The sequence below is a fragment of the Oncorhynchus gorbuscha genome, linkage group LG24 (assembly GCF_021184085.1).
Source record: "Oncorhynchus gorbuscha isolate QuinsamMale2020 ecotype Even-year linkage group LG24, OgorEven_v1.0, whole genome shotgun sequence".
NCBI lineage: Eukaryota > Metazoa > Chordata > Actinopteri > Salmoniformes > Salmonidae > Oncorhynchus > Oncorhynchus gorbuscha.
This window is the reverse complement of record NC_060196.1, coordinates 18,770,221-18,793,195: the sequence shown is the minus strand read 5'-3', so window position 1 is coordinate 18,793,195 and position 22,975 is coordinate 18,770,221. Positions and strand designations below refer to the sequence as shown.

The window sequence follows — 22,975 nt, the reverse complement described above, 5'->3', positions numbered from 1 at the left end:
CCCCAGACTGTTAACCCGACAACACGCCCATAAGGAAGAATCCCCTCGGGATCAGTAGAAGCCACAGAAGAACTAAACAGACGGGATAAGGCATCAGGCTTGGTGTTCTTGCTACCCGGACGGTAAGAAATCACAAACTCGAAACGAGCGAAAAACAACGCCCAACGAGCTTGACGGGCATTAAGTCGTTTGGCAGAACGGATGTACTCAAGGTTCTTATGGTCTGTCCAAACGACAAAGGAACGGTCGCCCCCTCCAACCACTGTCGCCATTCGCCTAGGGCTAAGCGGATGGCGAGCAGTTCACGGTTACCCACATCATAGTTGCGCTCAGATGGCGACAGGCGATGAGAAAAATAAGCGCAAGGATGAACCTTATCGTCAGACTGGAAGCGCTGGGATAGAATGGCTCCCACGCCTACCTCTGAAGCGTCAACCTCGACAATGAATTGTCTAGTGACGTCAGGAGTAACGAGGATAGGAGCGGACGTAAAACGTTCTTTTAGAAGATCAAAAGCTCCCTGGGCGGAACCGGACCACTTAAAACACGTCTTGACAGAAGTAAGAGCTGTGAGAGGGGCAGCAACTTGACCGAAATTATGAATGAAACGCCGATAGAAATTAGCGAAACCTAAAAAGCGCTGCAACTCGACACGTGACCTTGGAACGGGCCAATCACTGACAGCTTGGACCTTAGCGGAATCCATCTGAATGCCTTCAGCGGAAATAACGGAACCGAGAAAAGTAACGGAGGAGACATGAGAAGAGCACTTCTCAGCCTTTACGTAGAGACAATTCTCTAAAAGGCGCTGTAGAACACGTCGAACGTGCTGAACATGAATCTCGAGTGACGGAGAAAAAATCAGGATATCGTCAAGATAGACAAAAACAAAGATGTTCAGCATGTCTCTCAGAACATCATTAACTAATGCCTGAAAAACAGCTGGCGCATTGGCGAGACCGAACGGCAGAACCCGGTACTCAAAATGCCCTAACGGAGTGTTAAACGCCGTTTTCCACTCGTCCCCCTCTCTGATGCGCACGAGATGGTAAGCATTACGAAGGTCCAACTTAGTAAAGCACCTGGCTCCCTGCAGAATCTCGAAGGCTGATGACATAAGGGGAAGCGGATAACGATTCTTAACCGTTATGTCATTCAGCCCTCGATAATCCACGCAGGGGCGCAGAGTACCGTCCTTCTTCTTAACAAAAAGAACCCCGCCCCGGCCGGAGAGGAAGAAGGCACTATGGTACCGGCGTCAAGAGACACAGACAAATAATCCTCGAGAGCCTTACGTTCGGGAGCCGACAGAGAGTATAGTCTACCTCGAGGAGGAGTGGTCCCCGGAAGGAGATCAATACTACAATCATACGACCGGTGAGGAGGAAGGGAGTTGGCTCGGGACCGACTGAAGACCGTGCGCAGATCATGATATTCCTCCGGCACTCCTGTCAAATCGCCAGGTTCCTCCTGAGAAGTAGGGACAGAAGAAACGGGAGGGATGGCAGACATTAAACACTTCACATGACAAGAAACGTTCCAGGATAGGATAGAATTACTAGACCAATTAATAGAAGGATTATGACATACTAGCCAGGGATGACCCAAAACAACAGGTGTAAACGGTGAACGGAAAATCAAAAAAGAAATAGTCTCACTGTGGTTACCAGATACTGTGAGAGTTAAAGGTAGTGTCTCAAATTTGATACTGGGAAGATGACTACCATCTAAGGCAAACATGGGCGTAGGCTTGTCTAACGGTCTGAAAGGAATGTTATGTTTCCGAACCCATGCTTCGTCCATGAAACAACCCTCAGCCCCAGAGTCAATCAAGGCACTGCATGTAGCACCCGAACCGGTCCAGCGTAGATGGACCGACATAGTAGTACAAGATCTAGATGAAGAGACCTGAGTAGTAGCGCTCACCAGTAGCCCTCCGCTTACTGATGGGCTCTGGCCTCTTACTGGACATGAATTAACAAAATGTCCAGCAACTCCGCAATAGAGGCACAGGCGGTTGGTGATCCTCCGTTCCCTCTCCTTAGTCGAGATGCGAATCCCTCCCAGCTGCATGGGCTCAGTCTCAAAGCCAGAGGAGGGAGATGGTTGCGATGCGGAGCAGGGAAACACCGTTGATGCGAGCTCTCTTCCACGAGCCCGGTGACGAAGATCTACCCGTCGTTCTATGCGGATGGCGAGAGCAATCAAAGAGTCCACATCTGAAGGAACCTCCCGGGAGAGAATCTCATCCTTAACCACTGCGTGGAGTCCCTCCAGAAAACGAGCGAGCAGCGCCGGCTCGTTCCACTCACTAGAGGCAGCAAGAGTGCGAAACTCAATAGAATAATCCGTTATGGACCGTTCACCTTGGCATAAGGAAGCCAGGGCCCTAGAAGCCTCCCTACCAAAAACTGAACGGTCAAAAACCCGTATCATCTCCTCTTTAAAGTTCTGGAACTTGTTAGAGCAATCAGCCCTTGCCTCCCAGATAGCTGTGCCCCATTCTCGAGCCCGGCCAGTAAGGAGTGAAATGACGTAAGCAACCCGAGCTCTCTCTCTAGAGTATGTGTTGGGTTGGAGAGAGAACACAATCTCACACTGCGTGAGAAAGGAGCGGCACTCAGTGGGCTGCCCGGAGTAGCAAGGTGGGTTATTAACCCTAGGTTCTGGAGGCTCGGCAGGCCAGGAAGTAACAGGTGGCACGAGACGTAGACTCTGGAACTGTCCAGAGAGGTCGGAAACCTGAGCGGCCAGGTTCTCCACGGCATGGCGAGCAGCAGACAATTCCTGCTCGTGTCTGCCGAGCATGGCTCCTTGGATCTCGACGGCAGTGTAACGAGCGTCTGTAGTCGCTGGGTCCATTCCTTGGTCGGTTCCTTCTGTCATGCAGGTGAAAGAGGACCCAAAAGCGACTTAACAGAAACAGAGTTTATTCAAGTCCAAACAGGGAATAACAGAAATCCTCTAGTCTGTAGAGGGGAATAACAGGAGAAGCGGCCACAGACTGCAGGTCGCTTCGGGTAGGCGCAGGCCGTAGTAGACAGAGACACCTGCTCACACGCAGCATCTGATGAAGGCAAAAAACACGACAGGACAGGGCGAAACACAATCACAGCACGGTGAATACTAAACAAGGAACCGACGGGACAGGAACGGAACACAAAGGAATAAATAGGGACTCCAATCAGGGGAAAGGATCGGGAACAGGTGTGGGAAGACTAAATGATGATTAGGGGAATAGGAACAGCTGGGAGCAGGAACGGAACGATAGAGAGAAGAGAGAGCGAGAGAGTGAGAGAGGGAGGGGGAGAGAGAGGGATAGAAAGAGGGAAAGAACCAAATAAGACCAGCAGAGGGAAACGAATAGAATGGGGAGCACAGGGACAAGACATGATAATAAATGACAAACATGACAATCGATCCCCAACAGTCTCTTCCCAGGCTGACCCACAACAGTGAGGATGGAGCCTCACCTTCATCGGTTGCCAACTCACCGGCCCCCCCATAGCACGCGCACCTTCGACTAGAGATCTTCATCAAAGTCAGATTAAGCGGGAACAGCTGGTGACAACCAGAGATGATAAACTGCAGTCACAAAGGCAGCATGATAAGAGAACAGCTCAATTAAACCTTGGGATCAGCCTACACCTGATCGAAAACATCAGCCTTCAACTAACCGCTGCGGTCAGCCTACACTGATCGCCATCGTCAACCCACACCTGACAGTCGAGACTACTTACCTGACCGTAACGGTCAGCCTACATCTGATCACCTTCATCAGCTCATACCCGACTGTCACCGCCGCAACTACTCACCTGACCGTTGCGGTCGGCCCGCACCTGATTACCGTCGTAAACCCTCAGCTGATTGCCATTGTCAGCCCACACCTGACTGTCGCCGCCACGACTTCTCACCCGACCGTTGTCATCAGGCCTTACCTGACCATCGCTGATGCGACTACTTGCCTGACCATTGCCACCGGGCCTAATGTAGACCAACTCGTACCATCCCCAACTGAACCCATGGAGATAGGGGTCACACACCTCCCCGCAGCAGAGTGATGTCGCCGGAGACAGATGGGGCTATTGTGACCAAGAAGAACCTTTTAGTGGTTCTTTGAGAAACATCTAGGATCTTAGAAGAACCCTTGTTGGACCCCTAACTTTTAGAACATAGAGACCCTAGACTTTGCGAGTATGGTGTAATTGTAGGTTTGTCTAGTTGATTCCGTATAACAATTGTATTACGTCATTCTATTGAAGATTAACAATAGAACAGCTGGACTTCCGCTTTATGCTGGTTGTTGTTCTCTTGTTTTAACTCATATATTACACCTACTTTAACCAACAGCGGAGCAGGAAAGTGAACACGGGTAGTTGGCGTGAAAGGAAAACTCCCTATACATCACGCCAATAGAGTTAACTCAATTTGTGAGAATTCTAACGTGGCTAATATAGCAAAGATTGCTACACTGCCCCCCCCCCCGAACAGGGAAGGCGCATCCCACTCTGACACCAAAGTAGCAAACAGCTGGACAGGAAAGCAAACCAGGTTGCTAAAGTGAAAGGCAAACACCCTATGCATCACACCAGGGAATTATAACATGGCTCATATAGCGAGGATGAAGTGTTGATGTTGCCACTTTGCACCACTAGATGTCCATATGTATCAAGTTCCTCAGTCACCCTGAAAGTAAGTGGGTCAGCTAAGAAAGTTTCCTTACATCCCATTTAATATAATTCAGCAATTCGTTTTGTGCAATCTTCATTTGGTGATAGCGGCAACTATCAATATGTGATAGTTTTGGGGCTTGTAAAAAAGATCAATTTGATTTCTCTCAAAATGGGGTTGGTCAATACAGGTAATCTACATGGGTAAAAATGGATTCTTACATTAAGAGAACTGTTTCCAAAGGGTATGTGCCGACATGTTTAGCTAAAATGTTTAATTAGGTTGTTTACCAAAGAGACCAAAATAAAATAGATTTTGTGAGCTGTGGGTTTTTTGCCTGCAGCCACATGTTACACTCCCCCCCCCCCCCCCCCCCACCATAAACTAAACCACGTTGCCTACACAAGCCACAGCCGGACACACACATATGCTTGAACACCCACAAACACACACCCATGGTGTGGTGAGAGACAAAAGGCTCTCTCCCAGAATAGTGCACTGTTCTGAGAATCAGTCCCCTCCCCACACACATGGAATTCCATAGGCCAATTTAGGATGAGCCTAATATGGACATACAGGAAACAATTTATTACATGAGCTTCTAGAGGAAAGTGACTGTCCTCAGCATTTAGACAGACTGTGCTATGTTTATAGCATAAGAATTCCACTCATATCCATCATATTACTGTGTATGACTCATATTATAAGCGTTAAATAATGTACTACCGACATTCAGAAAGAAAACAATACACTTAAAGTCAAATTGTCTGTCCAAAAATGTTGAGATATGTATAATGCTTTTGGTATCCTCATCTTAACAACAAGTATGAATGTATAATCCACCCTTTCATCCACACTGACTGAAAGTTACATTTTCACTCACTTACTAGGCCAGTGATGGGAGAAATGAGGAGGACAGGCTCATGGCTGGAATGATGATCTATGTATGTTCAGTGTGTATTTACTGTATTTCTTTGAGGAAATGGAATAGTTTCACAGAAAGGAGACATGTTCTTATTTGACCTTCCGTCTTCCGTTCCAGGAGTGGGCACGCTTGTTTTTACAAGAAGCTGCCCACCCTATAGTTTAGCATCCTAAATTATATTGACTTAACTCAGTGAGGGGGAGGAGGTAGAAGGAGAAAGACTGAATGGAGTAACTCTTGGAAGCGAGAATGTGTTTGTGTGTGCGTGTGTGTGCGTGTGTGTGTGTGTGTGTGTGTGTGTGTGTGTGTGTGTGTGTGTGTGTGTGTGTGTGTGTGTGTGTGTGTGTGTGTGTGTGTGTGTGTGTGTGTGTGTGTGTGTGTGTGTGTGTGTGTGTGTGTGTGTGTGTGTGTGTGTGTGTGTGTGTGTGTGTGCATTCAGCATCTGACACCAATACAGTGATGAAGCTGAGTTGGCTAGGAGGAAGTGATGCAATCATGTTAATTGGCATTTTAATCAGTATTCAATTCATACAGTAAAGTCTACATTGATTAACACAGTACAGAAATACAACTTTATATCATTGCTACCATAAGAGCACTATAAATATTATCCGTAGAATATTATATTTTGTGGATCACAATGATTTCCTAATATATGATTTCTCTTAAAACACAAGGAACTTCAGGAATAAGTTGTGCAAAATACATGATCTGTTGCCAAGCTTTTACTTCTACAACAAGGAGATTTCCAGCCCGTACAGACATTTTATGATTTATGGTAATAACAGGTGCTGCAGTGACACTCTGTGTGGTTCGTCACCGGGAAGCCATCCTTGGTGGTGACCTGAGAGAGGAGGAGAGAAAGAATCAAGTGAAAGAGAGACGGTTTAAAATAAAATAAAACATTCAGGTTAATTGGAGTTGTTGTTAAATGATACGTTTAGACGTTATGTGCGTTACACTAGGAATGTCGTCAGGTCAGATGATCAAACTTTCGGTAGTAGAGAATATCAATCCCAACTACTTTATTAGCTAAATATTGTCTTACCCTTTCCCCTTCTTTTGCAACGCAGCATGTGGCTTCAGAGGTGATGTTCTTGGGGACCAGCATGGTTTGCTTGGACCGTAGTGGGGTTGGATAAGCTCTGGAGAAGCAGCAGCCTGTACACTGCATGATGTTGGGGAAGATTGTGTTCGGCTTCAGTGTGCATTCCTCACAGCCCACTGTGAAGATAATGACATACATTCATTGAGAATCTATTGAATAGTCTGATCTTGAGCTTGGTGCACTATTTATCACCAATGTGTGGCTCTCTTCCTTGTAAACACACCGTTTGGGAATAAGGAGGTAGTATACCAATTTATATTCTCTCTCTCTCTCTCTCTGTAATGACAACAGAACTCACTGCAGAACTCACTGCTCATTTTGTTCCCAGAACTCATAAACAATCAACAAAAACAGTTATTGAAATGTAAAACTTACTGTTTGTCTTGTCACTGTTTGGATAAGAGTCTGCGATGACTAGAAGTGCGGACAGGATGAGGGATAGTCCAGTTGATTTCAACAAGCACATTTTAGTGACGGGTGGCAATATCCTGACAGGAAACGTGAATAAAACCATTCAAAACCAGCATATTCATCTCAGAAGTTGAAAACTCATAAACACAAAACACAGCAGTGAAACAATACATTGGAAACCTAACACAGTGAATGGGAAAAGCATTACCTGCGTATGTTGTGTATCTTGGTGGAAGCCTGGTCAGTGTTCAGTGTGTAGACCCTATTGCTCCCTCCATTCACTTTTATACCGCTGCCCATGTGCTCGACTGGGATTAAGTAAACCCCTCCAATCTTATCAGTGATATCTGTGAGGCATTGGCCACTTGACTACCTGCTCTAATCCCTTAAACAGGTGTGATGTTGCTAGGTAACAGCTGTTATGTCATGCAGAAGGCAAGGCAAGGTCATTGGTTCATTAGTTTAACTTATGTTCATGGTCTTTTGCTTTGTAAATCAATACATCTAAAGACATGTTTAATACTTTGAATATCTGATTCATCTTTCCATGCTGAATTATATCTCCCAAAAATAAGTAAATATGTAAACTACACAGAAAAGTGAAATATTTCACATTAAATAAATGGGGTTTCTTATATAAACAATGAGGACTAGTCCCAGGCCATGCTTTATTATCATCTGGGGCAGTGCTAACATGAGTGCAAGCAATGAATACGGTATATGAAATAATACTATCCTCTCAGAGAACCAAACAGATACACTACATGGCCAATGGTATGTGGACACCTCTTCCAACTAGTGGATTCGGCTATTTCAGCCAAACCTGTTGCTGACAGGTGTATACAATTGAGCACACTTCAATGCAATCTCCATAGACAAACATTGGCAGTAGAACGGCCTTACTGAAGAACTCAGTGACTTTCAACATGGCATCATCATAGGATGCCACCTTTCCAACAAGTCAGTTCGTCAAATTTCTGCCCTGCTAGAGCTGCCCCGGTCAACTGAAAGTTGTGTTATTGTGAAGCGGAATTGTCTAGGAGCTCACAGAACAGGACCGCCAAGTGCTGAAGTGAGTAGCGTGTAAAAATCGTCTGTCCTCAGTTGAAACACTCACTACCCAGTTCCAAACTGCCTCTGGACACAACGTTAGCACGAAAACTGTTTTTTGGGAGCTTCATAAAACGGTTTTCATTGTCGAGTGGTGTAAACATCGCCGTCATTGGACTCTGGAGCAGTGGAAACGCGTTTTCTGGAGTGATTAATCACGCTTCACCATCTGGCAGTCCGACAGACGAATATGGGTTTGACGAATGCCAGGAGAACGCTACCTGCCCCAATGCATAGTGCCAACTGTAAAGATTGGTGGTCGAGGAATAATGGTCTGGGGCTGTTTTTCATGGTTCCAGAGAAGGGAAATCTTAAGGCTACAGCATACAATGACATTCTAGGCAACTTTGTGGGAATAGTTTGGGAAAGGCCCTTTCCTGTTTCATTATGTCAGTGCCTCCTTGCACAAAGAGAGGTCCATACAGAAATGGTTTGTTGAAATCGGTGTGGAAGAACTTGACTGGCCTGCACAGAGCCTGACCTCAACACCTTTGGGGATGAATTGGAACGCCGACTGCGAGCCAGGCCTAATTGCCCAACATCAGTGCCTGACCTCACTAATGCTCTTGTGGCTGAATGGAAGCAAGTCCTCGCAGCAATGTTCCAACATCTAGTGGAAAGCTTTCCCAGAAGATTAGAGCTTGTTATAACAACGAGGAGGACCAACTTCATATTATGTGGTGGCCATGTCGTGTATTTCCCTCAGAGATGCAGATCAATGGTATGTTTATATTCATGTAATAACATTAATGAGTCAGTGTATCCTCAATTAAATGAGAGGTATGCTAATGAATATGTACTCTAAATTAAAGGTACACTATGCAGAAATCTGTCAGGTGGATGGATTATTTTCACAAAGGAGAAATGCTCACTAACAGTGATGTAAACAAATGTGTTCACCAAATCTTTTAGAAAAACGTTTTTTTGTGGTATGGACATTTTCAGAGATTGTTTATTTTAGCTCAAGAAACATGGGACCAACACTTTATACATGATAAGACACACACTCTACACACATGAGATGTTGTATTGTAAATATGTGATAGTGGAGTAGTGGCCTGAGGAAACACACTAAATGTATTTGGTAAAGTGGTAGGAAATGTCATATCATGTAATATTTTAAACTGTATACAACTGTCTTAATGTTTCGTTGGACACCAGAAAGAGTAGCTGCAGCCTTGGCAGCAGCTAATGGGGACCCTTAATAAATATAAAAACAATATACGCATGTTGCGTTTATATTTTTTGATCGGTGTAAGAACAGCTACACCACGATATCTTTTTATCTTTCCGTTCACCTATGTTTTAAAATGTCCTGACCTTGGTTGCATTGGAGAATCGACCCAGGCAGGTGTAACTCAATATGCATGGAGGATGGTACATGAAATCTCAGAGACTTAAAGGCTTATGGTGCAACCATGTCATGAGCAATATCTGCTCTTCAATCCTGCACTCTTAGTGTAATTGTATTTCTCCATTCAAAATGGCAATTGTATAGCCTACTGTAAAACATTAAGACTAATTGCAACAGTGTTTTATTATTGATGTTTTCATTAACAAAAGACGAAAGATGAAAACCATATTGTCAACTAAAAATATGTGGGTAAACACTGATCGCCAGTCAGTGTGAGTAAAGTAATGTTCACTTTACTTTCAATGCATTTGTCTGCAAAATAATGTGCATGAACAGCATTTGTGTGCATTTACCCTCCACTACACCACTGGTAACATTCTGTCAATGATCTGTTATATACTCTTCTCTAATACCGCTCTAGATAAAGGCAATCTACAATTTTCTAAGTACAAATGAAAACCGCTTTTATTCCCCCAAAATGTTGACATTTTCTATGGTTTAGCATAGCATCTTTAATACATTGTTTACTTGCCGATTAACAATCAGTCCAGACATAGCCATCGAAAGCAGTCCTAGTGAAGCATTTGTGTGGCGCGATAGCTACTGAGGTAATTGTGGTTGTTGGCTCTGTTTGTGGTACAAGGTCCAGGCCACGATGAAGATCCTGTAGTCGAAAAGGAAGATGAGGCCATGGAGATGAAGAAGGCCCTGAAGGTGGAGGAGATGGTGTGGCCGATGTGGTCATGCTCTTGTAATCACGTGTGGTGTGTGTGCGTTCGGTATCCGGCACCCATACACTTTCACAAAACGTGTGGTGAAGCTGAGTTGGCTGGGAGGAAGTGAGGCGATCATGTTAATTGAGGGTTCTGGTTAGTATATAGCCCTGTCTGTCTCCTCAACTCACCACATCCACTTAATCCCTCTCTTTTTGTCTCAACATCCAGTGGGATAGTAGTGCCTGGCGTTCCAAACTACTACCAGTACACGGACTATTGGCAGAGTTGGGTTTACAGCTACAAACATCTGATTCTGGTGGAACTGGGGAAAAGGTAAAGGACCATGGTTGATTTCAACACATACACAATACACAGGTTTAGCACAGAATTTATACACTAAAGTGTATATAGTTGTAGTATATAGAGTGGATATAGCTATAGTATTTCAAATGTAAATGAAAAATCTGCATGTGGGAAATGAATTGAACTGCAATTGTCTCACTTGTTTGGGGTGGCAACATTTTTATGCTTTTCTTTTAACAGCACACCTAGGACAAACTATTGATGGTTTTATTCAGACACTTGATACATGTTATTAGAAATACAAAAAATAATTCCAGTAGGCCTAATGCATCAATCCACAGTTACTCAAATCAACCATGTTAATATTCTGTGTTTATTGTAGAATGAAGATTACAATAGTGATTTTTTGCTTGGTTGGAGCGGTTTATGCCAACCCAGTAAGTACCCTTGTTTTTTATTGAACAATCTTAATTCATTCACAATAAAAAATGTAAATGGTGAGTTGATATAGATTTAACACATCAGACTTTTGTATTATTTTGTGTTCTCCTACTGTATTTGTTTCTTTTGACAGATTCTGTACAAAGCTATTTTGGAGCAGAGCGAACTGGAATCATCAAACATGGTAAGTGCTATCAAAAGAAGCAATCAAAAGTATCTGCAGTTTGATTGTTGTGTTGGGGTATGGGTCTGAAAAATGCACACAAATGCAAGCCTGTTGACTGCAATCACGTTGTCGACCTCCACCACAGTCCAAGTCAGAAAAGCTGACAGTTACGGTAGTTCCTCACTCCTGTGCCAAACTTCAAGTTTAGATTGTAGTCAAGGTAGAGGTCATTGCACTGTATACACCCATATTTAACCCTACAATGAGTTTTTTGGGGCAATGGTGGACTTGTTAAGATTTGAAATAAGCATGATGATTGTTGATGCTGGCACACAGGTTGTCATTAAATGCATTGCGGTTTTCTGCTGGCATTGTGTTTCAGACTCAAACGCAAAGGTTAAGTTCATCCGCCTCACAATCTCCGAATCAAAGTGACACTTCAGAGCTCAAGGTGGGTTGAATGGAATAATATTAAAATGTCAAAAGGTGTAGAATGTAAAACGTACAGTTGTAAGTGCAGTGGCGAAAATCAGAATAGGTCTTTATCTAACACATATCCGTTACACTTTATAATCACTTGCATGAACAAGACATAAATGTACTATGCTTATTATTTGTAATACATACAAATGTTTATAATAACCCACATCTCTTTTCTTATAGAGCTCAGAAGAAAGTACCTCAGAGGACCAAGTAAGTTCATCTTTTTTTTTTAAAGGCTGCTCAAATGTATTGACATTACAAGCAATGCCTAAATATATCTGGGGGGCGTATTTACACAGCGTTTCAGAGCAGTAGTCCCCATTGTCCATGTAACCTTATTCATTATGATCTACAAGACAAAACTGATCATAGATCAGCATACTCTGAGACGCTTGATACATACGCTGTTCTCCTTTATCAAGTGGCTCTAATCTTTAATGTTCAATCTGTGTTAAATTGCGTTTCAGAGTTCAGAGTCTGAGTCCGAATCATTGGAATCCAATTCAGAGGTGAGTGACAACAACAGTATTCCTACTCCAGTATTATCCTTCCCACTTGAAAATACTATATTATTAACTGGGTGGTTCGAGCCCTGAATGCTGATTGGCTGACAGCCGTGGTACAGCAGGGTATGACAAAACTTATATTTTTACTGCTTTAAATACATTGGTAACAAGTTTATAATAGGAATAAGACACCTCAGGGTTTATAGTACATGGCCATTATACCACGGCTAAGGGCTGTATCTAGCCACTCCGAGTCGCATCCTGCATAAGAACACCCCTTAGCCATGTTATATACCACACACCCCCGGGCCTTATTGCTTAAGTATACTATGGTATAAATACTATATTATTCACTGTAGTTTTTACTGTAGTATACTGTAGTATTCACAGTAAAATATAGTACAAACACTGTAGTAAAAGAAAACTGTAGTATATACTATAGTAATTACTGTAGTGTTTTTGCAGATTGTAGTATACAGTACTGTAGTATTTACTATAGTGTTTTTGCAGACTGTAGTATACTGTAGTATTTACTGTTGTGTTTTTGCGGAAAGTAATATAGTATTTACTATAGTGTTTTAGTTTTATTATCTTTGACATAGAAGTGGAGGCTTTCTCCTTCAGGAAACCTACTGGAGAAATACTAAAAGAGCACATTTTCCATAACCTGTACGTAGGTAGGACTGGGGTCTGAAAGGATAGTTCAGAGCTTCTGCTCTTTTCTATACCCTGTAGAGAACGCAATATATGTTCTATACTTGGCATGTAGGTTTCTCACTTGTGCGTGGCATAAATTGCTATATCGGGAGGGGAATGGGCAGAGTAAATGCAAATGAAATACTGTAATATAAAAAGTGCAGTATTTCGCACACTGTGGTGTTTTTGTAGACATTACTGTAGTATTTACTACGGAGATTTTTTTGCAGATAATACTGTAGTATTTACTATAGTATTCTACAGTAGACTACAATGTTGTATAGTAAGTACTAGAAATGATTGAGGGACACTATAGTGTGTAGTATAGTATTCTACAGTATCCTACAGTTTACTGTAGAATTCTATAGTAAGTATTGTAGTATTCTACAGTAAACTGTAGTGTTGTATTTAATGTGAGTTGTTCTGGTTGTGCAAATACTAGGGCTGTTAGTCGATACAAAAAATAAATACATTGAAAAATACCTCCTTGGTCCATTTTGTTGCAATCTGTTCCCCTTCACACAGTCTTCCGAGAGCCATTCTTTGGAGAGTGCGAGCCAATCACTGGAGGACAGGGTAAAGATCCTCAGATTTACACCATTTCACAGAGTGCATATCAAGACAATAAAATGAGAAAGATGCAATCAATTTTACAACATGTCAGGAAAATGACGATGGTTGCATTTACTGTATCTTCTGTTGGTTTGTTTCAGCAGACTGACTCCAATGCTATTGGGGATACAAGAGACAACAGCCAAGGCAGTGAAGAAAACATTCGAAAGGTTCGTCTTGCACTTGTCATAGTATCCTGTGTCCTGTTATGTCATGTACTTATAATAAGAACGCATTTTTACACAATGCTAAGCCTGTCAAAATCTTAGTTTGACATTTATATTTAGTCTGCACAGAGCACTTACTACATACAGTATGTGCTTACGAGTCATTCACAATCTACTAGCTCATCAGAGGAAGGCTCAAAAAATTGCCAAAGACTCCAGCCAGACTCCAGCCAGACTGCTAAAATAACCAATGAATGGTACCCAAACAATCTGCACTGACCCTACGCACACTCACTACACCTATACACCTTCACACATTTGATCACACGCACTTCACTGTCACTCCTATACAAATCTCTCACACCTTCAAACATTGTGGTCCTTCTGTAGCTCAGTTGGTAGAGCATGGCACTTGTAACGCCAGGGTAGTGGGTTCATTCCCTGGGACCACCCATACGTAGAATGTATGCACACATGACTGTAAGTCGCTTTGGATAAAAGCGTCTGCTAAATGGCATATATTATTATTATTATATTATTAAAATGCATACGCATGCACACACACACACACACGCACGCACACATACACACACACACACACACACATAACATACACACGCATACCGACACAACACACACATACATACACGCACGCACATTCACACACACACTTTTACACTCATAATTTGCTGCTGCTACTCTTTTCTTTATTTTACTCTTATTATTATCTATCTGGATGCCTAGTCACTTTACCCTGCCTTCATGTACGTACAGTATCTACCTCAAGTACCTCGTAGCTGTGCACATTGATCTGGTACTAGTAATCCCAGTATATACCGTGCATTCTGAAAGTATTCAGAACCCTTGACTTTTTCCACATTTTGTTACGTTACAGCCTTATTCTAAAATTGATTAAATAAAACATTTTCCTCATCAATCTATACAAAATAACACAAGATGACAGAAATACCTTATAAGTATTCAGACCCTTTGCTATGAGACTCGAAATTGAGCTCAGGTGCATCCTGTTTCCATTGGATCATCCTTGAGATGTTTCCACCTGTGGTAAATTCAATTAACTGGACATTATTCTGCTAAATGACTTAAATGTAAATGTAAATGTAAAGTCACACACCTGTCTATGTAAGGTCCCACAGTTGACAGTGCATCTCAGAGCAAAAACCAAGCCATGAGGTTGAAGGAATTGTCCGTAGAGCTCCGAGACATGATTGTGTCGAGGCACAGATCTCGGGAAGGGCACCATAAAGGTACCATTTCAGCAACAATGAAGGTTCCCAAGAACACAATGGCCTCCATCATTCTTAAATGAAAGATGTTTGGAATCACCAAGATTCTTCCTAGAGCTGGCCGCCCGGCCAAACTGAGCAATCAGGGGAGAAGGGCCTTGGTCAGGGAGGTGTAAAATAACCTGATGGTCACTCTGACAGAGCTCCAGAGTTCCTCTATGGAGATGGGAGAACCTTCCAGGAGGACAACCATCACTGCAGCACTCCGCCAATCAGCCATTATGGTAGACTGGGCAGACGGAAGTCACACTTTTTATTTTCATTTTTTTAGTTGAACCTTTATTTAACTTGGCAAGTCAGTTAAGAACAAATTCTTATTTACAACGATGGCCAAACCCTAACACGGGCGTCGCTGGGCCAATTGTGTGCTGCCCTACGGGACTCCCAATCACAGCCAGACGTGATACAGCCCAGGATCGAATCAGGGTCTGAAGTGACACCTCTAGCACTGAGAGGTAGTGCCTTAAACTGCTGCACCTTAGACAGCTGTGCCACTCCACAGTAAAAGGCACATGAAAGCCCACTTGGAGTTTGCCAAAAGGCACCTGAAGGACTCTCAGACCATGAGAAATAATATTCTCTGGTCTGATTAAACCAAGATTGAATTATTTGGCCTGAATGCCAAGCGTCACACTAAGGATTACCGCTGGAGATGAGATGCAGGCACGGGGAGTGAACATTTAAAAACCACAGACAGGAACAGAATACGGACAACGTCTGGACAGTGGAAACGGAAACAACAATAATGCTGACATGGAGATGAAACAGAGAAAACAGACAGATATAGGGAATGCAATCAAAACGTGAAGGAGTTCAGGTGAGTCCAATGAGCGCTGATGCGCGTAATGATGGTGACAGGTGTGCGTAATGAAAGGCGGGAGCAGGCGTGACAGTTACATCTGGAGGAAACCTGGCACCATCCCTACAGTGAAGCATGGTGGTGGCAGCATCATGCTGTGGGGATGTTATTCAGCGGCAAGGACTGGGAGACTTGTCAGTATCGAAGGAAACATGAACGAAGCACAGTTCAGAGAAATCCTTGATGAAAACCTGCTTCAGAGCACTCAGGACCTCAGACTGGGGCGAAGGTTCACCTTCCAATAGGACAACAACCCTAAGCACACAGCCAAGACAACACAGGAGTGGCTTTGGGACAAGTCTCTGAATGTCCTTGAGTGACCCATCCAGAGCCCTGACTTTAATCAGATCTAGCATCTCTGGAGAGACCTGAAAATAGCTGTGCAGCAACGCTCCCATCCAACCTGACAGAGCTTGAGAGGATCTGCAGAGAAGAATGTGAGAAACTCCCCAAATACAGGTGTGCCAAGCTTGTAGCGTCATACTCAAAAAGACTCGAGGCTGTAATAGCTGCCAAAGATGCTTCAACAAAGTACTGAGTAAAGGGTCTGAAGACTTATGTAAATGTGATATTTCTGTTGTTGTTTTTTTATACATTTGCACAAAAAAATCTTTGCTTTGTCATTATGGGGTATTGTGTGTAGATTGATGAGAAAAAAATGGACTTAATACATGTTATAATAACACTGTAATGTAACAAAATGTGGAAAAAGTCAATGGGTCTGAATACTTTCCGAATGCACTGTAGCTCCATTCTTGTGTATTTTATTTTATTCCGCTTGTGTTATTTGCTATTTTTGAAACTCTGCATCGTTGGGAAAGGTTCACTGTACAGTCATATTCGGCGCATGTTTGATTTGATTTCAAATTAAGGATTACCATTCTGTATGAACTGATGACAACCAACCTTTATTTCACCCATCTGTGTCTTGTCCACTTCTCTAGAATTGGATCCGAGTGTTTGCCGTCCGAGTCTTGAGTGCAGAGGACAACAGCAGCTCTGAGGTCAAAGGGCAGCTGGACCTACCCACTAATCAAGGAGCAGTGAAACAGAGCAGACTCTCTTCCACCACTTTGACAACCAACCACAGCCAGCCTGGCGATACAGTTCAGAGCAATGCAGCCTTGGCATTGGTAGAGAGCTTCCTCAAAGCCTCTGATTCTCTCAGTGAGACCAGTGTCAGCATTGATACCAGTGACGTCAGTGCTGTTACTGGTAATGTCAGTACTGTTACCAGTGACGTCAGTACTGTTAACTTTGACATAAGAGACACAAGTAACATCAAGGATACCAGCGATAGTAGCGAAAGCAGTGAAAGTAGCGAGAGCAGTGACACTAGTGAGACCAGTGATAGCAGCAATACCAGTGACAGTAAAGAGAGTGATACCAGTGAGAGTGAGGAGAGACACCAGAGCCAAGCTACAGACTGCCAGCAGGGTGTCCACAGCACTGCCTGTGACAGTGAGGAGTATTTCATCCAAGATATAGGTGACGATGGTCATTATCCAATGGATGATTTGCTCATGCCTGAAGAGGAGCATAGAGAGTTGAGTTTACGGAGATAATGCTAACATCCCCCATTTGACTGTATCAGGTTGGATGCATTTCAAATTAAGCAAGGGGAGGGAGTACAGTGTAGATCAAGTAATATAGTATGACATTGACTTCTATGATTTGTTTTGATGTTGGCATGAAATAAAAATGAAAATAAACTGATCAGCCTACTGCTTAGAAATATAGGTTTAAGTGTTGTAGTAGATGGTTTGAAATCATGGTTGCAAATATTCTTCCTATTCATTTGCTTTTTTCACTCATTTTCACAAAGAGTTTAATTCCAAAATGCTATATATCCATTTTCAGAAATGTTGGTAAATTATATTTTATTGTTTATAGAAATTATGATAGAGATGGATGTGTTTTTTCACTATCTAATTATGGCATGGGGTTGTTTGACTCTGATCTGGATTACTGACCTCTGCCTGCCCTTGACCTGTTGTTTTGCCTGCCCCCTGTTCTAGTAATAAACTTTTGTTACTTCGACACTGTCTGCATCTGGGTCTTCCCTAAAACATGATAAATCAAATTTAAATCAAATCAAATTTATTTATATAGCCCTTCGTACATCAGCTGATATCTCAAAGTGCTGTACAGAAACCCAGCCTAAAACCCCAAACAGCAAGCAATGCAGGTGTAGAAGCACGGTGGCTAGGAAAAACTCCCTAGAAAGGCCAAAACCTAGGAAGAAACCTAGAGAGGAACCAGACTATGTGGGGTGGCCAGTCCTCTTCTGGCTGTGCCGGGTGGAGATTATAACAGAACATGGCCAAGATGTTAAAATGTTCATAAATGACCCGCATGGTCGAATAATAATAAGGCAAAACAGTTGAAACTGGAGCAGCAGCACGGCCAGGTGGACTGGGGACAGCAAGGAGTCATCATGTCAGGTAGTCCTGGGGCATGGTCCTAGGGCTCAGGTCAGTTGAAACTGGAGCAGCAGCACGGCCAGGTGGACTGGGGACAGCAAGGAGTCATCATGTCAGGTCGTCCTGGGGCATGGTCCTAGGGCTCAGGTCCTCCGAGAGGTAGAAAGAAAGAGAGAAGGAGAGAATTAGAGAACGCACACTTAGATTCACACAGGACACTGAATAGGACAGTAGAAGTACTCCAGATATAACAAACTGACCCTAGCCCCGACACATAAACTACTGCAGCATAAATACTGGAGGCTGAGACAGGAGGGGTCAGGAGACACTGTGGCCCCATTCGAGGACACCCCCGGACAGGGCCAAAGAGGAAGGATATAACCCCACCCACTTTGCCAAAGCACAGCCCCCACACCACTAGAGGGATATCTTCAACCACCAATTTACCATCCTGAGACAAGGCTGAGTATAGCCCACAAAGATCTCCGCCATGGCACAACCCAAGGGGGGGCGCCAACCCAGACAGGATGACCAAATCAGTGAATCAACCCATTCAGGTGACGCACCCCTTCCAGGGACGGCATGAGAGAGCCCCAGTAAGCCAGTGACTCAGCCCCTGTAATAGGGTTAGAGGCAGATAATCCCAGTGGAAAGAGGGGAACCAGCCAGGCAGAGACAGCAAGGGCGGTTCGTTGCTCCAGAGCCTTTCCGTTCACCTTCCCACTCCTGGGCCAGACTACACTCAATCATATGACCCACTGAAGAGATGAGTCTTCAGTAAAGACTTAAAGGTTGAGACCGAGTTTGCGTCTCTGACATAAGTAGGCAGACCGTTCCATAGAAAATGGAGCTCTATAGGAGAAAGCCCTGCCTCCAGCTGTTTGCTTAGAAATTCTAGGGACAATTAGGAGGCCTGCGTCTTGTGACCGTAGCGTACGTGTAGGTATGTACGGCAGGACCAAATCAGAGAGATAGGTAGGAGCAAGCCCATGTAATGCTTTGTAGGTTAGCAGTAAAACCTTGAAATCAGCCCTTGCTTTGACAGGAAGCCAGTGTAGAGAGGCTAGCACTGGAGTAATATGATAATTTTTTTTGGTTATAGTCAGGATTCTAGCAGCCGTATTTAGCACCAACTGAAGTTTATTTAGTGCGTTATCCGGGTAGTCGGAAAGTAGAGTATTGCAGCAGTCTAACCTAGAAGTGACAAAAGCATGGATAAATTTTTCTGCATCATTTTTGGCCAGAAAGTTTCTGATTTTTGCAATGTTACGTAGATGGAAAAAAGCTGTCCTTGAAATGGTCTTGATATGTTCTTCAAAAGAGAGATCAGGGTCCAGAGTAACGCCACAGTTTTATTTGAGACGACTGTACAACCATTAAGATTAATTGTCAGATTCAACAGAAGATTTTTTGTTTCTTGGGACCTAGAACAAGCATCTCTGTTTTGTCCGAGTTTAAAAGTAGAAAGTTTGCAGCCATCCACTTCCTTATGTCTGAAACACATGCTTCTAGCAATGGCAATTTTGGAGCTTCACCATGTTTCATTGAAATGTACTGCTGTGTGTCATCCGCATAGCAGTGAAAGTTAACATTATGTTTTCGAATAACATCCCCAAGAGGTAAATTATATAGTGAAAACAATAGTGGTCCTAAAACGGAACCTTGAGGAACACCAAAATTTACAGTTGATTTGTCAGAGGACAAACCATTCACAGAGACAAACTGATATCCTTCCGACAGATACGATCTAAACCAGGCCAGAACTTGTCCGTGTAGACCAATCTGGGTTTCCAATCTCTCCAAAAGAATGTGGTGATCGATGGTATCAAAAGCAGCACTAAGGTCTAGGAGCACGAGGACAGATGCAGAGCCTCGGTCCGATGCCATTAAAATGTAATTTACCACCTTCACAAGTGCCGTCTCAGTGCTATGATGGGGTCTAAAACCAGACTGAAGCATTTCGTATACATTGTTTGTCTTTAGGAAGGCAGTAAGTTGCTGTGCAACAGCCTTTTCTAAAAATTTTGAGAGGAATGGAAGATTCGATATAGGCCGATAGTTTTTTATATTTTCTGGGTCAAGGTTTGGCTTTTTCAAGAGAGGCTTTATTACTGCCACTTTTAGTGAGTTTAGTACTGTAACGATCTGAGTGTAGTGGGTGAGGAGTCAAGCACAGGAAGCAGAGAGTTCAGGTGAGTGCTATTTTAATGCACCGACAAACGGCGAACATAAGCCAACCCTCACGAACACACAGGGCGTAATGAACGAACAAATGCCCCCAAACAGGGGAACTTAAACTGTCCAGGAAAAACCACAAAATGGGAAAAAAACACATCCAAAGAGGTGTGCACACAAGTACACTAAAACAGATGGTCACAATAATTAATCCCGCACAAGGAACTCTGCGGGCCGGCTGACTAATAAAGCCTACTACCTAATTCAAAACAGGTGCACTCAATCAACACATAAGGAGGGGGAGGAAATAATCAGTAGCAGCTAGTAGGCCGGCGACGGCGACCGCCGAGCGCCAACCGAAAGGGAAGGGGAGTGTCCTTCGGTCGGAGTCGTGACAGTACCCCCCCCTTGACGCGTGGCTCCCGCAGCGCGCCGACACCGGCCTCGAGGTCGACCCGGAGGACGAGGCGCAGGGCGATCCGGATGGAGGCGATGAAAATCCCTCAACATTGACGGATCCAAAATGTCCCTGGTGGGTACCCAGCACCTCTACTCCGGACCGTACCCCTCCCAGTCCACGAGGTACTGCAGGCCCCTCACCCGGCGTCTCGAGTCCAGAATGGCCCGTATCGTATATGCCGGGGACCCCTCGATGTCCAGAGGGGGAGGAGGGACCTCCAGTACCTCACCGTCCTGTAGGGGACCAGCTACCACCGGCCTGAGGAGAGACACATGAAACGAGGGGTTAATACAATAATAGGAAGGGAGTTGTAATCGATAACACACCTCGTTTATTCTCCTCAGGACTTTGAACGGCCCTACACACTGCGGCCCAAGCTTCCGGCAGGGCACGCGGAGGGGTAGGTTTCGGGTCGAGAGCCAGACCCTGTCCCCTGGTACAAACACGGGGGCCTCACTGCGGTGGCGGTCAGCACTCCTTTTCTGCCATCCACTAGCCTGTTGAAGGGATCCCTGGACGGCCCTCCAGGTCTCTTTGGAGCGCTGCACCCATTCCTCCACCGCAGGAGCCTCGGTCTGGCTCGGATGCCACGGTGCCAGGACCGGCTGGTACCCCAACACACACTGAAAGGGGGACACATTACTAGAGGAGAGCGTAGTGAGTTCTGGGCCATTTCAGCCCAGGGGATGTATCTCGCCCACTCCCCTGGCCGGACCTGGCAGTACGACCGCAGAAACCTACCCACCTCCTGGTTTACTCTCTCCACCTGCCCATTACTTTCGGGGTGATAACCGGAGGTCAGGCTGACCGAGACCCCCAGACGCTCCATGAACGCCCTCCATACTCGGGACGTGAACTGGGGGCCCCGATCAGAAACGATGTCCTCCGGCACCCCGTAGTGCCGGAAGACGTGGGTGAATAATGCCTCCGCAGTCTGTAGGGCTGTTGGGATACCGGGCAACGGGAGGAGACGGCAGGACTTAGAGAACCAATCCACAATCACCAGAACCGTGGTGTTGCCCTGAGACGGGGGAAGTTCGGTCAGGAAATCTACGGATAGATGTGACCATGGCCGTTGTGGAACGGGGAGGGGTTGTAACTTCCCTCTAGGAAGGTGCCTAGGAGCCTTACTCTGGGCGCATACCGAACAGGAGGAGACATAAACCTTAACGTCCCTAGCCAAGGTAGGCCACCAATACCTTCCCCGAAGGCTCCCCACTGTCCTCCTCACCCCAGGGTGACCCGAGGAGGGTAGGACCGAATCAGTTGGTCTCGAACACCAAGCAGCACGTACCTCCGCCCCGCCGGACACTGAGGAGGCGTGGGTTCAGCCCGTAACGCCCGCTCGATGTCCGAGTCCACCTCCCATATCACCGGTGCCATCAGCTTTGAGGCCGGAAGGATGGGAGTAGGTTCGGTGGACCTATCCTCCGTGTCGTAAAGGCGGGACAGTGCGTCCGCCTTCACGTTCTGGGAGCCCGGTCTATATGATAAAGTGAACCGGAATCGAGTGAAAAACATGGCCCACCTTGCCTGCCGCGGGTTCAGTCTCCTAGCTGCCCGAATATACTCCAGATTTTGGTGGTCGGTCCAGATGAGAAAGGGGTGCTTAGCCCCCTCAAGCCAGTGTCTCCACACCTTCAGAGCCCTGACCACCGCTAACAACTCCCGGTCCCCCACATCATAGTTACGCTCCGCTGGGCTGAGCTTACTCAAGAAGAAAGAGCAGGGGCGGAGTTTTGGTGGCGTACCCGAGCGCTGTGATAGCACGGCACCCCCCAGCCTCGGACGCGTCCACCTCCACTATGAATGCTAGAGAGGGGTCCGGATGCGCCAACACGGGTGCATCCGTGAACAGCGCCCTCAACCTATTGAAAGCTCTGTCCGCCTCTGCTGACCATCGCAACCGCACCGGGCCCCCGTTTAGCAGTGAGGTAATTGGAGCCGCTACCTGGCCAAAACCCCGGATAAACCTCCGGTAGTAGTTGGCAAAACCCAAAAAACTGCTGCACCTCTTTTACCGTGGTTGGAGTCGGCCAATTACGCACGGCCTTACTGCGGTCACCCTCCATCTCCACCCCC

At 45.0% G+C, this 22,975-nt stretch overlaps 2 protein-coding genes and 1 non-coding gene across 4 annotated transcripts; 1 reads left to right on the top strand and 2 right to left on the bottom strand.

Annotated features, from left to right (window-relative positions):
- Positions 1 to 6,084: 6,084 nt before the first annotated feature.
- Positions 6,085 to 7,476, bottom strand: LOC124012863 (glycoprotein hormones alpha chain 2). Its single transcript, XM_046326868.1, has 4 exons — positions 7,324 to 7,476; positions 7,080 to 7,192; positions 6,645 to 6,820; positions 6,085 to 6,440 (listed from the first exon to the last, which is right to left on the bottom strand). The coding sequence occupies exons 1-4, from the start codon at positions 7,413 to 7,415 to the stop codon at positions 6,363 to 6,365; spliced, it is 459 nt and encodes a 152-aa protein (XP_046182824.1). The 5' UTR covers positions 7,416 to 7,476; the 3' UTR covers positions 6,085 to 6,362.
- A 2,778-nt stretch (positions 7,477 to 10,254) lies between these two features.
- On the top strand, positions 10,255 to 17,875 carry scpp1 (secretory calcium-binding phosphoprotein 1). 2 transcript variants are annotated; one of them, XM_046326867.1, is made up of 10 exons: positions 10,255 to 10,343; positions 10,524 to 10,628; positions 10,981 to 11,035; positions 11,173 to 11,223; positions 11,588 to 11,656; positions 11,869 to 11,898; positions 12,156 to 12,197; positions 13,416 to 13,466; positions 13,607 to 13,672; positions 16,780 to 17,875. In XM_046326867.1, exons 1-10 carry the CDS (start codon positions 10,270 to 10,272, stop codon positions 17,398 to 17,400), a joined length of 1,164 nt encoding a protein of 387 aa, XP_046182823.1. In that variant the 5' UTR covers positions 10,255 to 10,269; the 3' UTR covers positions 17,401 to 17,875. The 2 variants fall into 2 exon arrangements, with proteins under 2 accessions (XP_046182823.1, XP_046182822.1); XM_046326866.1 differs by having other exon boundaries at positions 13,604 to 13,672.
- On the bottom strand, positions 12,801 to 12,853 carry LOC124013459. The gene has a single exon (XR_006834884.1). It is a non-coding gene; the product is annotated as a U7 small nuclear RNA (small nuclear RNA).
- Positions 17,876 to 22,975: the final 5,100 nt, after the last annotated feature.

Excerpts from the sequence above, each read along its gene's own strand:
- scpp1 (XM_046326866.1), top strand. The coding sequence starts at position 10,270 with ATGGAGATGAAGAAGGCCCTGAAGGTGGAGGAGATGGTGTGGCCGATG. Across the intron at positions 10,629-10,980 it reads CTGGTGGAACTGGGGAAAAG|AATGAAGATTACAATAGTGA; the intron begins GTAAAGGACCAT and ends TGTTTATTGTAG. Across the intron at positions 12,198-13,415 it reads CATTGGAATCCAATTCAGAG|TCTTCCGAGAGCCATTCTTT; the intron begins GTGAGTGACAAC and ends CCCTTCACACAG.
- LOC124012863 (XM_046326868.1), bottom strand. The coding sequence starts at position 7,415 with ATGGGCAGCGGTATAAAAGTGAATGGAGGGAGCAATAGGGTCTACACA. Across the intron at positions 7,193-7,323 it reads AAGATACACAACATACGCAG|GATATTGCCACCCGTCACTA; the intron begins GTAATGCTTTTC and ends GTTTCCTGTCAG. Across the intron at positions 6,441-6,644 it reads TTGCAAAAGAAGGGGAAAGG|GTCACCACCAAGGATGGCTT; the intron begins GTAAGACAATAT and ends CTCCTCTCTCAG.